This window comes from Diabrotica virgifera, chromosome 5 (assembly GCF_917563875.1).
Source record: "Diabrotica virgifera virgifera chromosome 5, PGI_DIABVI_V3a".
Lineage (NCBI taxonomy): Eukaryota > Metazoa > Arthropoda > Insecta > Coleoptera > Chrysomelidae > Diabrotica > Diabrotica virgifera.
Window position 1 is genome coordinate 205,990,049 of NC_065447.1, and position 15,669 is coordinate 206,005,717.

The 15,669-nt window shown below is 33.8% G+C and overlaps 1 protein-coding gene across 3 annotated transcripts in view; it reads left to right on the top strand.

The window, feature by feature from the left end:
* LOC114336649 (dynactin subunit 1) overlaps positions 1 to 15,669 on the top strand; it is a 102,529-nt gene that overhangs the window by 42,351 nt on the left and 44,509 nt on the right. For all 3 annotated transcript variants that reach the window (XM_050650524.1, XM_050650525.1, XM_050650526.1), the window contains 2 exons: positions 6,651 to 6,936; positions 10,836 to 11,089. In XM_050650524.1, the coding sequence (XP_050506481.1) occupies positions 6,651 to 6,936; positions 10,836 to 11,089 (540 nt within the window). The remainder of the gene's footprint in view (positions 1 to 6,650; positions 6,937 to 10,835; positions 11,090 to 15,669) is intronic.

Consider the following 15,669-nt stretch of genomic DNA (forward strand, 5'->3'; position numbering starts at 1 on the left):
TAGACTATGCAGAACGTTTTATAAAGAATACGTTTTTTTCGTAAAGTTAATAATATCGGAGCTATCATAAATAAAAATGATGTTGGGTATCCGTGATATGAGGAAAATTTTCAAAAAAAAAAATTTAATTAGAAGATTGTAAATACAGATTATAACAATTTTTAATTACAAAAAACTTAATGTCGTTCTGAAGCTATTTCCTTGTGGCATTTTTATAATGAACTATTTTAAATGGGAAATAAGCCACAATTTTACCAAAAAAATGAAACGTTAATAAATTCATTTTTTTGGTAAAATTGTGGCTTATTTCCCATTTAAAATAGTTCATTACAAACAACTTTTCTTGGCAATGGCAATTTTCGATATTGTGAAATATAAAGGCACTTTACTCTTGAGAGAAATTCATATTTTTTTACATGTCGTATACTGTTGATAAAATTTGATATCTGATGATTGCGTCTTAGGTTTTAGACTATGCAGAGCACTTTTTTTCGTAAAATTGATATTAAAAAAGTTTCCCATATGGTTCCAACTTACGCAGACACGCTGTAGATCGTTGGATATGATGTTGGCTACAGTAACTTAGTGACAGTAGCTCTGAATAGTGATGTAGTCGATTTTCCGTACCATTGCCTTCGATTTTTCAGCCATAGGAACGTGTTCCTATGGCTGAAAGGGTCACAAACTTCTTTTTCTACCAGGAACACGTTTACCTTGATTCTTTCCCTGAATGATCAGATGTAAAAGATCATATTTTTCAGAACGTCCAAATGTTAAAAAACCAAATTTCAGTATTTAAATCGTAAGTATATTTAAGAGCCAACATTTGCTCGTCAGCAATATTACTTCGAGAGATAGTAGCATACCTTTTTTCTAAAATACACCTCGATTATCGTCGAGTGGCATCATATACAGAGACAGCTAAATCTGTTGTATTCTGCAGATTAAAGAACTTGTTCTTTCGTTACGTTCAAGAATTTTTTGCGGTCCTTCTATACCCTGTTGTTGTATCGATTGCTTGAGCAACAATTATAAAGCTTTCATATGTAGTTTTACGAGTTTTAGCAAAGCTTAATTTTTCTATACTTAGGTCACATTAGCTTCCTCTCATTCTTAAACCAAAAACTTTTCGAGTGGTACTTTCGGTGCACATTTTTATTTCGCTTCTAAATACTAGGTTGTTCAATAAGTTTTGCATTTCGATAAGAGAGGGCGTTGCTACTAGCCTAATTCTCTTTTGTTATGTTGGTGCACTCTTCATATGAACGTATGTGAAGCTTTATTGCAATCTGTTAATTCATTATTTTTTTAGAAGCCATTGAGTATCGATGTGTTACAGTATTTTTTACAACGAGAATAAAAAAGTATCGTGCAGTGATTGAATTTTTATTTTTGGAAGGTTTAAAAGCAAAGAAAAATTACGAAGGAATAGTGAAAGTGTATAATGACTCTTCGACTTTAATTATTACAGTAGAAAGATGAGTTGCTTAATTTAAACGTGGTCATTCAAGCCTTAGAGGTGATTTACGTCAAGGACGCCCAAAAACAGCAATATAACCACAAATCATAGAAAAAACACAGGATATGCTATTGGAAACTCGTCGAGTAACTGAAAGTGACTTAGTAGAATCCCTAGGCATCTAATTAAGCAGTGTAATCAATATTTTGGCCGAAGTATTTTGTTTCAAAAAGCTGTGGTCACAATGGGTGCCGCATTTGCTGACAACGGAACACAAACACATTCGAATGCGACTTTTTCAGCATATTTAGGGTGTTTTCGAAAGGGTAAAGTAGATTTTGTGCGTCGACTCATCACAATGGATGAGACTTGGTCTGTCACTATGATGCTGAATCAAAACAAGAGGTTAAAGAGTGGTAGAAGCCGGTTTTTCGGCTCCAAAACGAGTTTTTGTCCAGAAATCGGCCAAGAAGATTTTAGCATCAATTTTTGAGATGCGAGCGGAATTTTTTTGTGGATTACTTGCAAACTGATAAAGCGATAAATTCTGGATATTATTGTAACCTTTTAGACCAGCTGAAGGAAAAAAATCGGGAAAAAAGACCCGGTTTGAAAAAGAAAATAAAATATTTTTCATCAGGAAAACGCACCGTGTCATATGAGCATTTTACCAATGGCTAAAATCCATGAATTAAAGTTCAAATTGTTGGGGCATCCACAGTATTAATCAGATTTGGTTCCTAGCGACTTCGATTTGTTTCAATACCTAAAAAAAATTTATGCGTGGAAAGCGTTTTTCATCAAATGATGAGTATATAGCAGCTGTGAAAGCGTCTTTTGCAGCCCTTCCTGATTCTTCCTTCAGGGATGGAATTAATAAATTGAAATCTTATTGGAACAAGTGTATTGATGTTCAGGGAGACTATACTGAATAATAAAGTGTATTTTAAGTCATAAAATTGTGTTTTTCTTATCGAGCCGCAAAACTTATTGAACAACCTAGTATATTTTACTTATTGCAATCTTCATTTTTAAGGCGTGTTTTGTAAGTTGATAGATTCTTGCAGTGTTATCATATTTTCGTATATTTTTGTTATTGTATCGTTATTTGTATCAAAAGTTTAACAATTAACTTTTTTAGAACATTTTTAATAATTTTTAAAGTAACATAAAACAGACTACGGGTTTTTGTTACTCCAAGAACGGACCGAAAATACAAAAGACCATGCCAAGATGCAAATATACGAGTATATAAAGTTTTTTTTAATTTGACGTAAATATTTAGAAATGGTTTTGTACTTGTTCATTAATTACGCTTTTTTAAATTATTTTTGTTGTTTGCTGTTATATTTTTAATAGTAAATTGATAATACGATATGACGGTGTGGTTAGTGATCGATATAATATCTAATGGTTAATAATAATTACTATATTCATGTATCGCAAATATGGGTGCATTGTTTTCTTATTTTACAGTGAACTTCGTTATAATCGACTCTATTTCCAAGTCATTTTCTTTCGTAAAAACGATATTTTGGATTCTTAACCGTTTTCGGATTCCCGTAAGTAGTTTTTTTAACAATATTATGAAATGATATCTACAAATATATTAAGTTACTAAATAGTACACTTAGGAGACCAACAATAAGCATTTTTTCAAGATTATTTTTCTCAGAATCTTTATTAAAAATGAACATAAAGCTTTTTACATATTAATATCTAACTCTTACAGAATACAAAAAATATATATTTTTTTGCATTTATCCCGTACACTAATATTGTAGAGGGCGCCACAGTCGAGGCCTCGAAAAAAGAGTAGTTCCGATGGCGGACAGTTAATCTCAGGATTAGGATCTCTGAAACAAAAAATCGTACGGCACTTGAAAAGGGAATTTTTATTACGTGACAATTTACCACCGTTAGTGAAAAATTCCGCAAAAAAAAGATTTTACGGAAATTTGAAAAATTTTTGTGAGAAAATCGCCCGTTTTTCTTCAGTTTTTCATGGTTAAAAAATATAAATTTTTTATTTTTTGGTTAAATTGTGGTAAATTGTCACGTAAGAAACCTTCCTTTTTCAAATACAGTACGAATTTTTTGTTTCAGATATCCCAATCCCGAGATTAATTGTCCGCCAATATTTTTCGAGGCCTCGACTTTTGCGCCCTCTACAATATTAGTGTACGTGCATTAATGAAAAAAGATATATTTTTTTATACTCTCTAAGAGTTAGATATTAATATGTAAAAAGTTTTATGTTCGTTTTTAATAAAGGTTCTGAGAAAAAATTCTTGAAGAAAATGATTATTTTTGGTCTTCTAAAGTGTACTAGTACCTAAAAAAATTTATTTTAGTTTAGTTTCCAAACGAGCTTCACTTAGAAAGGAGTAAAGAAAGAAGTGTAAAATGAATGATAGAAAAGAGTTCATCTTCTTGATGTGCCTGTCCGTGACGAATGTTAGCGATCATCATGGCAATCTTTATTTTATCTGCAGCAATCAAAAAAACTGCACAGATATTGTGTTGAACCAGGTTCTAAGGTGCTTTAACTAGGATGTTCTTCTTCTTCGTGGACCTCGCTTTCCAAATATTTTTCCTTGCAGGATGGCTTGTAGGAGGGCATATCTGGATTCATTTCGCATAATGTGTCCAAAGTTTTCCAACTTTCGAGATTTGATGGTGGTTAGTACCTACCTCTCGGTTCTTCCCCATTCTTCTAAAGACCTCCTCATTTGTGACCCGATTGGTCCAAGGGATTTTAAGAATTCTCCGATGTAGTCACATCTCAAATGCTTCCAATTTTCGGCACATATCTTCGTTCAAGGTCCATGATTCAACACCATAAAAAAAGGTCAGAGAAGACGTAGCATCGCAGCATTCTTACTTTTATACCAAGAGAAAGGTGTGGCTCTTGAAAAAGGCCCCCATACGGTTGAAGGTGGATCTAGCTTTTCCAATATGCTATCTTATCTCCTTCTGGTCCATTCTTCATTCATTATGGTGCCGAGGTGGTTGTACTGCGTCACTCTTTCAACAGGGGTTTGGTTGATGTAGAGTTGACCATCTGTTATCTTTTTCTTGCTAAAGAAAAGAGTTAAGGAGTTATTATTTTGTCGGAGATGTTAAGACCATCGGTACATAATTCGCAAATATTTTACGGCTATCCCTACTTTTTCTGTCTTTACACGGCAAATTAAGTGTAGTAAAATTCACACTGGTATGGATATGTAAACATTACTAGAATGTCATTCTACTTGACAATGTCATCATTAACTTTAAAGAGATGGCTTTTGAATGTTCTTGGATAACTGTTATTTATATAATTGCAAATTATTAATTTAGTTAATAAATGTGATAATTTTTCCACTAACTATGTATTCAGTGATTGTAATAATTTATATGTACAACAAAAACTAATACTCAATCGAGAAAAGAGGAAGTGTTAAAGTGATTTTTTAATAATATATTGTAACTATGGAACGCTTACAATTTTGAACATCTTTAACAAAAAAATACTTGGATCACAGAATATATCCTGATGTATTCTCTGCTTGGATCTTCCATAAATAATAAACAATAAATAACTTTTTATTAAGTTCACGTCTTAAATAAATTATTTATTAAATACACTATCAATATTATTTAATCAACAATTCAAAATATTCCCGATGCCATGTCAAATATTTAAAACTGTCACTGTCTTGTCATCATATTCTATTTGACTCAGTGCGTTGTATGACAAAGATAGTGAATGTTCGATTTGGAAAATATCACCACGGACATGGTGTCTATTTTTTTCGAATCCTGAAAAAAACTAATAAATATTTTTTAAAAATTTAAACGCAGAATGAAAGACTAAATTATTATCGAGGGCCGAAAGTCCCTTAGAATAAATAAAAAGTTTCTTTTGAATGAGATATTTGAAATTAAAAATCACTCTACATTTTCTCTTAGTTTTTCACCCCTGTAATTTATTAAAATAAAAATTATAGTTTTCAGGGACTTCGGCTCTCGGTAAGAACGTAATCTTTCATTCTGCGTTTAAATTTTTCAAAAATACTTATTATTTTTCTCAGGATTCGAAAAAAATGAATCCCCATTTGAATAGCATTGCATCCGAAAATACGTACCCATCCCCTAAGTCAATTCATTACTTAATACAGGTTATATCTTGGAACGTTATCATATATTGTTAGTACTCTTATGTACTGTAGACTTACCCGGTCTAAAACCATTTTGATATTCACGAAGGAGTTCTTCCACACATGCACCTAGACGACTATTGGGACCGTGCAAGTTCGGCAAAGCGACCTCTATTTCTACGCTCTGTACTTTTATTCGCACTTTTAATTATATTGGCCAATTATATTAGTCCTGGTTGCTGGATAATTGTCAAGACCATAGTCCAAAAAAATAATAAGAAGAAAAAATAAGATGCAGGTTATGTTTAGCAAACGTAAACAATTGTATGTAGTAAATAAAATCAGTTATTAAAATGCAGTACTGCAAGCAATATACAATTAATAAATTTACCTTTATATAATAATTGCATATCATATCAATATTGTGGAGCAATATATAATTTTTCTGAGTCAATGACAGAAGGTATGAAATATACGTAAATTTGACAATTTCAATTGACAATATGAATTATTTAAGATAGTTGCAATATTTCTCCGCGACTTGCGCACCGTCGTTTCTCGTTTCCCTTTCCAAGTACTTGCACACCGCGAATAGAAGATTTTCGAGAATATCTTGTACACGAAAATTTTAAGATCTCTGTAATCACGGAAATAGCATCACGAAACACGAAAAGCGGTTCGTGGTTCGCAGTCACAGTAAACAGTGGGAACATTTACGCGACGAGGAGAGTCTGTCATACAACACGTAAACTTTTTCAATTTTATTAAAATCTATAAAAATTCAATAAAACTAATAATAAATAAATAATAAAATTACTTTATTTAATTTTAAAAATACAGAAAACAGTATGAAGATTCGCGCTAATCTACAGTAGCGCCTACTGTATCACTTTTTTGTATATAGTGAGCAGACAATTTAATTGCACCATTCTTCTGGCATTTGTTCTTCCTTCGAGACTTTGACATGGACATAATAATATATCGTCATAAAAATTCTTACAAATTCTTATGAATCTTGATAGAAAATACTAACTAAACATTTTTTGTAGCTTGAGCAACTGGTGGAGTTTAAGTCCAAGATCATGAGCAGCCAAGCTATGTTGCAGCGTGAGCTACAAAAAGCCAAACAGGATGCCAAAGAAGCAATCGAAGCGAAAGAAACGCACGCAGAAGAAGTGGCCGATCTTGCAGAAGCTGTAGAAATGGCAACTTTAGACAAAGAAATGGCCGAAGAGAAAGCAGAAACTTTACAGTTAGAACTAGATGTATGCAGAGAAAAACTCGAAGAAGTTACATTGGATTTAGAAATTTTGAAGGCTGAGATGCAGGAAAAAGGTAGGTTTTTCAGAATAAATGTTCTAATAAACTGAATTCGCTCGGCCGAGATTCATCTTGACACATTCGGAATAGGAAACATACAGCACAAAAATTCCTACCTCACACTATTAACTGCTCAAATCCACTTAATCTTTCATTAAAAATAGAAGAATTATTGGAAATAGTGGAAGTGTATACTAAACCCATAAAATTTTGTAGAATTTATTTATACAAAATATTTTTATTTTGAACACTAAATAATTTTCTCATTTGCTATTAATACATTATAATGGTGTAAATATAGTTATTTTCATAACAAGTGCAGAAAGTCATACTTTTCCGCTCGACTGCAGTTTGCCGAACGACGCGAAGCGGGAGTTTGGCAAGCAGTCGAGTGCGGAAAAGAGACTTTCTGCAAGCGTTAGGAACAATATTTTTTCTACGTGTCTTTAAAAAATGATCAAATATTAATAAATTAATTTAATTAATATGAAAATATATACATACACAAATTAATTCTTTGACAAGGTTGTCAAAACCAAACTTTCAGCATAATTGGTTAGCATGACGACGATCTTGGTTTCCATGACGACGATTCAAAACCACTGTTATTGTCTACTGATTTGACTTTCGAATATTATGTCAAAATTATTTTATTTCGTCGATTTCTCGCGTTAATTTCATTAAATTATGAACATAATAAGATATATTTGAAATAAATTAGTAAATGATATCTAAATATTAGTTTATTGCATGTATTATAATTGCTTTAAGGCCATGTTAACATATCTAAATTAACACGCGTGCGGAAAAGTAAAACGCGTGCGGAAAAGTAAAACGCGTGCGGAAAAGTAACACGCGTGCGGAAAAGTAAAACTTTCTAAAGTAAAACGCGTGCGTGCGCGAAAGTAGACATTTTTGCACGCTCGTAGAAAAAATAATTATTGACTGGCGTAAGGTTTATGTTATTTATGTCTGTTTAATATTAATAATATTGGTTATGGGCAGGTATGTTTGGTTGTGTAGTAATTTCCAGTCACGTCTAGCAACCTAACTTCCCAAAAAAGAAATTACCAACGTCACTAGACAGTTGTGTCTCGGCTGAGCGAATTCAGTATATTCATCATTTTTAATAAAGTCCTGTTAGCGTACTGTAGACTTAAACATTTCATTTGTTATTAGCAGATAAGACTTAATTAATTCAGCTGAAATAGAAACTGTGGCGTGTCACGCCACATCTGGGGCGTGATTTCATTTAGCCTGGTTTTTGTTCTCTTTAACATCTGCTAATTTAAAAATCGTATCTTTTGCCGCCACCTCTTTTTAATATATTCCTTTCTGTCAACCATTTTCTCATGGCGCCTTTTTTCGAAACTGATGTAGGGCATTTTTATATTCCAAACGGTACATTATGATATGAAGAATTGTCTTGTATGTAATAATGTACTGTTGGAATATACAAGGTGTCCCAAAAGTAGCGGGACGGTCGAATATTTCGCGAACTAAACATCGGATCGAAAAACTGAAAAATACGTTTTCAATCATTTTTAAAAATCTATCTAATGACATCAAATACAATCCCCCACTCCACCTCTTGGAGGTGGGGTGGGGGGCAACTTTAAAATCTTAAATAGAACCCCCCAGTTTTTATTGGAGATTTGGATTTTTTATGTAAAAGTAAATAACTTTTATTCGAGACATTTTTTCGAATTATGAATAGATGGCGCTATAATCGTAAAAAATATTTATCGTGATACCATAGGTAAATTAGAGAAACGGTGTAACATCTCGAGAAATACACTTCCACATGAAAAACCAAAAAATACGTGTTTAATACTTTTCAAAAACCTATCGAATAACACTACCTAAACCCACCTCCCACCCCCTAGAGGTGGGGTGGGTGGTAACTTTAAAATCTTAAATAGCAACCTCTACTGTTTATTACAGATTCGGATTCGTCATGAAAAATTAAGCAACATTTATTCGAAACATTTTTTAGAATTGTTGATAGATGGCGCTATAATTGAAAAAAGACAATTTATTAGCGCCATCTATCAACCATTCTAAAAAATGAAATAAGTGAAAGAAGTATATTAAAGTGTGTAAATGTACATACATTTACACACTTTAATATACTTCTTTCACTTCTTTCATTCATTTCAAGTGTGTACAAAACCTATCAGTCTTTCAACATTCTAAAAAATGTTTCTAATAAATGTTGCTTAATTTTTCATGACGAATTCAAATCTGCAATAAAAAATGGAGATTGCTATTTAAGATTTTAAAGTTACCCCCACCCCACCTCTAGGGGGTGAGGTGGAGGGTCATGTTTAGCGTTATGTTATTCGATAGGTTTTTGAAAAATATTAAATACGTATTTTCTGGTTTTTCATTTGGAAGTGTATTTCTTGAGATATTAGACCACTTCTATAATTTACCTGTGATATCACGATAAATTGTTTTTTCCGATTATAGCGCCATCTATCCGTAATTCGAAAAAATGTCTCGAATAAAAGTCGTTTACTTTTACACAACAAATCCAAATCTGAAATAAAAACTCGGGGTTTCCATTTAAGATTTCAAAGTTACCACCCACCCCACCTCTAGGGAATGGAGTGGGGGATCGTATTTGATGTCATTGGATAAATTTTTAAAAATTATTGAAAACATGTTTTTCAGTTTTTCGATCCGATGTTTATAATGTCCGCGAAATATTCGACCGTTCCGCTACTTTTGGGACACCCTATATAATATAAATTGACGTTCAAAAGTATAGGCGAGTCGACATCCTGATGAAATTTCACTTGTTGATATGGCGTTTTGCTTCGCTTAAGCGCTGGTTTCCTCGAAAGCTGTGCCGACAAACTGAGACCGTAACACTGCGATTAATGACGTCATAAAAAATTGTACCATGCAAAATAATAGCGGTGGTTTCCAAGGATGCGTTGGAAGCCACCGCTTGCTGAGCTTGCACATTCCATTGCCCCAGTGAAGAACCTTGAATTTTTCACCGTAATCTGCCGTAATTCATCGCAGTGCTACGGTCGCAGTTTGTCGGTGCCGCTTTCGAGGAAACCAGCGCTTTATCGAGTACGTCTTCTTCTTCTTTTGTGCACCGTCCTTGTTTTCAAGCGTTGGCTATCGTCGTATTAACAAGCTGATGAAAAAATGTTTCTCGGTCGGCAGCTATATGAAACAATTCCTCGACTCGACCTGTCCATTGTCTAATGTTACGCAGCCAGGACAGTTGTTTTCTTCCAACCCAGCATTTTCCTTCGATTTTGTCCTGAATGATCAACCGGAGTAAGCGATATTTAGGTCATCTCATTATATGACCGAAGTAATGAACCTTTCTCATTTTTATAACGTTGATCAATTCGCGCTCTTTGTGCATAGTCTCTAGCACACGTTCGTTCGATATGTGTGCTGTCCACGGGATTCTGAGCATGCGACGGTAACACCATAACTCGAACGCTTCTAATTTGTTGAGATTCTTCGTTTTTGTTTTCCAAGTTTCACATCTATAGAACAAAACTGACCAGACGTAGCATTTCAATACTCTTAGACGTGTAGTCAATGACAGACTTCTACTGCACTATACAGAACGCCAGCTAATAAAGCTTTTAGTGCAAGTTCTATTCTGGTCGAAATTTCCACATCACTTTCAACCCTGCAGTCAGGGGCAGATATCCAGCTACCCAGATACCTAAAGTATTCCACCCTTTCAAGGAATTTGTTATCTAATTTTAGTACTGAGTCTTCGATATTATTTTTTCCGACCACAATCCATTTTGTTTTCTTTGCGTTGATTTTTAAGCCCTTTGCAATACATTCGTTGTTTACAGCGTTCAACAGGGTTTGAAGGTCTTCCAGACTCTCTGCCATTATTAAGACTTAATAATAAACTAATGTTTCAGGAACAAGTATTTCTTCAGCCCAAGAGCAGTTGTCGGCCTACGAGCTGAAGCAACTTCATCAGCAGAATGCTAGGTTAAGAGAAACGGTGGTGAGGTTAAGAGATCTTTCTGCCCACGAAAAACATGAGTATCAGAAGCTATTGAAGGATATCGATCAGAAGAAATCTGAAATCACGGAATTGGGTAAAACTAAAGAAAAATTAAGCACACGGGTCGAAGAAATGGAGCAAATGATTAGCGATCTTCAAGAACAGGTTAGTTTTATCAGTATATACCACATATACAGGGTGTCCCGGAAAATAGTGCGTTCCTTCAAGGTACGGGCTAAGTGCACCATTTAGAACAAAAAAGTCTGATAAAATTTTTTTGTAAAGTCGACAGTTTTCAAAAAAATAATTTATTAATTTTAATGCATTTGATTAATGTCCACAGAAATGCAAATACAGCCGGCAACGCTGTGTTCCTTCATGTGTGTAAAAATAATTTTACTGGAACCAAAGGAAGCGAAAGCATCGACTATTTCAGGATCCAAATTTCTTTGCGCATGTACGATCCGCCATGTTTCATGTATTATTTCTTATTTCTCAACCTAACCCCTAACAACTGTTTGTTGAACCTAACAAATAATGTGAATGTATTTTGTATAATTATTCTTGTGTTGTTTAATCTTTTCTTATTGTAGAAAAAAGGATAATACTATTAAATATATCTATTGTTAAAATAAACTCTCATTGTGATGGCTCCACGCAAAGGTGGATTTTCTTGTGTGGTTCGTAGTTCGTACTGGGATGCCCCACTAGATCGTGAACAAATAATTATTTTCAGTACCGAGAAATCGTAGCAGGTAAACGATCGTAGCGCAATGAGAGAAGTTCCTTTTAAACATTATGTGATTAATTTTCAAACATTTATGTGATTTCATATATCTACGTACCTATCTATTAAAATTATTTATTCCCTGATTTTTAATAAAGAATAAAAACAATTTAAACATAGCTATTTTATTAGTATTTTATGTAATTTGCAATAGTATTATTTTATTTCCAGTTAACAAATATTTGCTTAATTTTGTTCAGATCATTTAGTATTTGTCTTAGCACCCTATTCAAAATAAGTTTTCGTCATCGTAATACATTTGAAATCTAACAAACTTTAGTGTATACGGTTCTAGAAATAAAAGTCATTTTGAATTTATGCAAGGCAGGTCCACAACATCAATTTTTATTTTATGGCAGCTGAGGGAAACACTTACGAGTGGAAGAGAAAGACTTGCACATAGTGTTTATTAATCTTGAGAAGGCATATAGCAAAGTTACCAGAAACCTATTGGTATGAAGTAGGAACGGAGTGTCAGCTGCATATGTGAGAGTGGCATAAGATATGTGTCAGACGGTAACAATTAGAGAGCAGCTAATGCAGCTGAAACTGGAAAATTTTGTGTGAAAGCAGAGCTTCATTAGGGTTAGGTTAAGTTCCGTATTAAACCCGCAGTTATTAATAACTAGAACTAGCGAATAACTAAAAAAGATAATGTTAGGAATCAGTATATACGATAAAATTAGGTGTGGATCCTATTGGAAACAAAATAAGAAACAGGTTAAGGAGGCTAGATGCTAGATCTGATATCTTCTTTGTTTCATATAGGCAGTACTGCCTGTTTTTCTTCAACGGTGCATTTCATTCTGTCCCTAAATTGTCATTACAGCTTTTCCTTGGGCGTCCTATACTTCTTCTGCCTAACAGTGACCTGTCCCTGGCTATTCTTACTATCCTTGATTAAACATCCTGCTTATATGTTGAGTCCACTCTTCTTTTCTGTTCTTTACCCAGGTATTTATATTGTCTACCCCAGATATATGCTTCTGATTTCCTCACTTCTTACCCTATACTATAGTCCTTTTCCAGCAATCCTTCTTAAGATCTTCATTTCGTTGGTCTCCAGATGTCTGTGTGTTTTGCTTGTATCTGGTCTTGTTTCGGCCGTATAAGTCATAACGGTCTAATAACTGACTTATTGGGGCCTTTGTTTGTACTCTTACGTGTTTGTTTTTCCAAATTGTGTCATTTAAGCATCGGGCCGTTCTATTATCTTTAATGATTTGTTCTTTTACCTCTTCTTCGATATTGTTGTCAGCTGATAGATTAATTCCCAGGGATTAGATGCTAGATGTGATGGAATAATTGTTATATATCCAGGCAAGTTGAATTTGGTACAGTACAACCAGAGTTTCCAGAAACCTCAGATGCACAGAAAGAAATCGAAGGTGAATAAAGTCATTCTAGCCTCAGCCGCAGAGTTTCCTCGTGCAGCGGGAATATGGTGGTGTTGGTGGAGGTCAATAGACATTCAAAGAAATTTCTCAAAAGGAAGCAAAAAAGTTTTCAACATAAGACAAAGTTCATAGAAAATTTGAAAGTATAATTCTGTACTAAGTTAAAAGGTCTTGGGTCAAAAATATCTATTTTGACAAGTTTTTTAGTACGAAAAAATGTAATAGAAATCGATAGAAATTTTAATCTCTATTTTGAAATTAACTATTAAATGGAGGGCTCAGAAGCCAATCAGTGTAAGTCACTTTCCGCTAAAAATTGAGTTACGTGTCGAAGATTCCTTCTTACAGCTAAAACTTTCTACAGACAAAACGCCTAAGTCAATGCTTGACAGTAAAACCAACAGATGGCGGTACTTTGTTTAGCGTCAGAAATAAACTGAAAAATTATCGGAAGTCAATTAGTGTAAGTCATCTCGGCGTGTCACAGTTTGATTTGAGATTTATTTCACGATTGTTATCGGTAAAAATGAGTGAAAATACCGTTGATTTTTCATTAGAACTTGAAGAAAATGATCCTTACTCGGATAGTGGATCAGAATATGTGCCTAACAGTGGAAATAGTTCATCTGATTCAAGTAAGTAACTTTTAACCTAAAAAGGCGGGAATAATTTCTTACGAAAATGTGTTTTATGCTTTTTCTGCTAACAATAGATTAAATGTTAAAATTATTACTAAAGATGAACACAAAACAATCCTTTTTATGATTATTGTGACTGAAATTGCATCAAATTCAAAGAAAAAAAAATGATTTTGACTTACACGCTTTGACCACTGAAATTTGTTTCAGATGGTTCCAGTTTACCTGCCGACGATCTTGGGGCAGAAAATATTGTGATTGAAAATGAAGGGGGTGTTATGGTAGAATCTCCGACAAGAGGGAGAAAGCGAAAAAGGAATCCAACAGAATGGAGACGGACAGTCAACGCAGTTCGACGGTATAGTGGAAAAGCTTACGTGAACAGAAACCGGAAGAACATACCTGGCAAATCATTTAAAAATGTTGATTGTAAATGTAGACGACTTTGTTCTTCTAATATAACACTCGAAGAACGACAACTCATTTTTGACTCATTTTACAAGTTAGCTGACAATACAAAGCAGAACATTTATCTTCGTGGACTGATTCATAACAGCTCTGTTCAAAAACGTCGCGTCAGAAATGGATCAAAAGCGCCAAGATTAAAATCAGTAAAATATTACTTAACTACTACAGACTTGTCCATTCGTGTGTGTAAGAAATTTTTTAAAGATACCTTTCAAGTGAGTGAGGGGCGTATCTATAAACTGTCTTGTAGTACAACGCCAGCTTCTTGCATAGACAAAAGAGGTCACAAAGAACCAACCAATAAAATAGACGTCACGAAAGTCAAGGAACACATCAAATCATTTCCTTGCTACAAGAGCCACTATACTCTTTGTGATGCTCCAGATAGAAAATATTTAAATCCAGATTTAAATATTAGAAAGATGTATCAACTTTATAAAGAGAAATGTGAACAGGAAGGTTCAGAATCGGTTAAAGAAAAAATGTACTATCATGTTTTCTCTTCAAATTTTAATCTGCACTTCAAACCTCCATCTAAAGATACCTGCCAGTTATGTGATTCTTTGCAAAATACCATCAGATTTGAGAATAATGAAGAAGATATACATAAAGCAAAAACCGATAAAGAAATTCATCTCAGAAAGGCAAAACTAGCGAGAGATTCGCTTAACAAAGATAAAAATTTAGCTAATGAAAACATCTATGTTCTTACATTCGATCTACAAAAAGCTTTACCTTTTCCCAAACTAAGCACATCTGTTGCTTATTATAAGATGAATTTATATGTTTATAATTTGGGAATTCATAGTTTCAACGACAATAAGGGGTACATGTTTATGTGGGACGAAACAGAGGGATCGCGAGGTTCACAAGAAGTTGCCACCTGCCTGACAAAACATTTAAAAATGAATGCAAGAAATTGTGATAGTATCATTTTGTATTCGGACTGTTGTACAGGCCAGAGCCGCAATATTAAACTAAGTCTGTCACTTCTCAAACTCGCACAAGACCCCGAAATGAACGCTACTTCAATTGACCATAAATTTCTCACCTCAGGTCATAGCTACCTTCCGAATGATGCAGATTTTGGGGTTATTGAGTCAAAGGCAAAGAAAAAAGAGTTTATTTACGGTCCTGAAGATTGGATTAATTTAGTTGCCACTGCTAAGAAAACTAATGCATTTCAAATAATTGAAATGAAACGTGAAGAATTTCTTTCGACAAGAATATTGGAAAACAGCATCATTAATAGAAAAATTGATAATACAGGGGGGAAAGTTAATTGGTTGAACATAAAATGGCTCAGATATTACAAAAATAAACCGGAATCTATTTTCTATAAAGAAACACTGCAAGAAGATTTTCCATTTAACGAGATCAATATTGCAAAAAAGGCCGGAAAGGGAAGACCACCTAAGTTATTTAATATTGTTCAGGAGCAACTCTACCCAAATC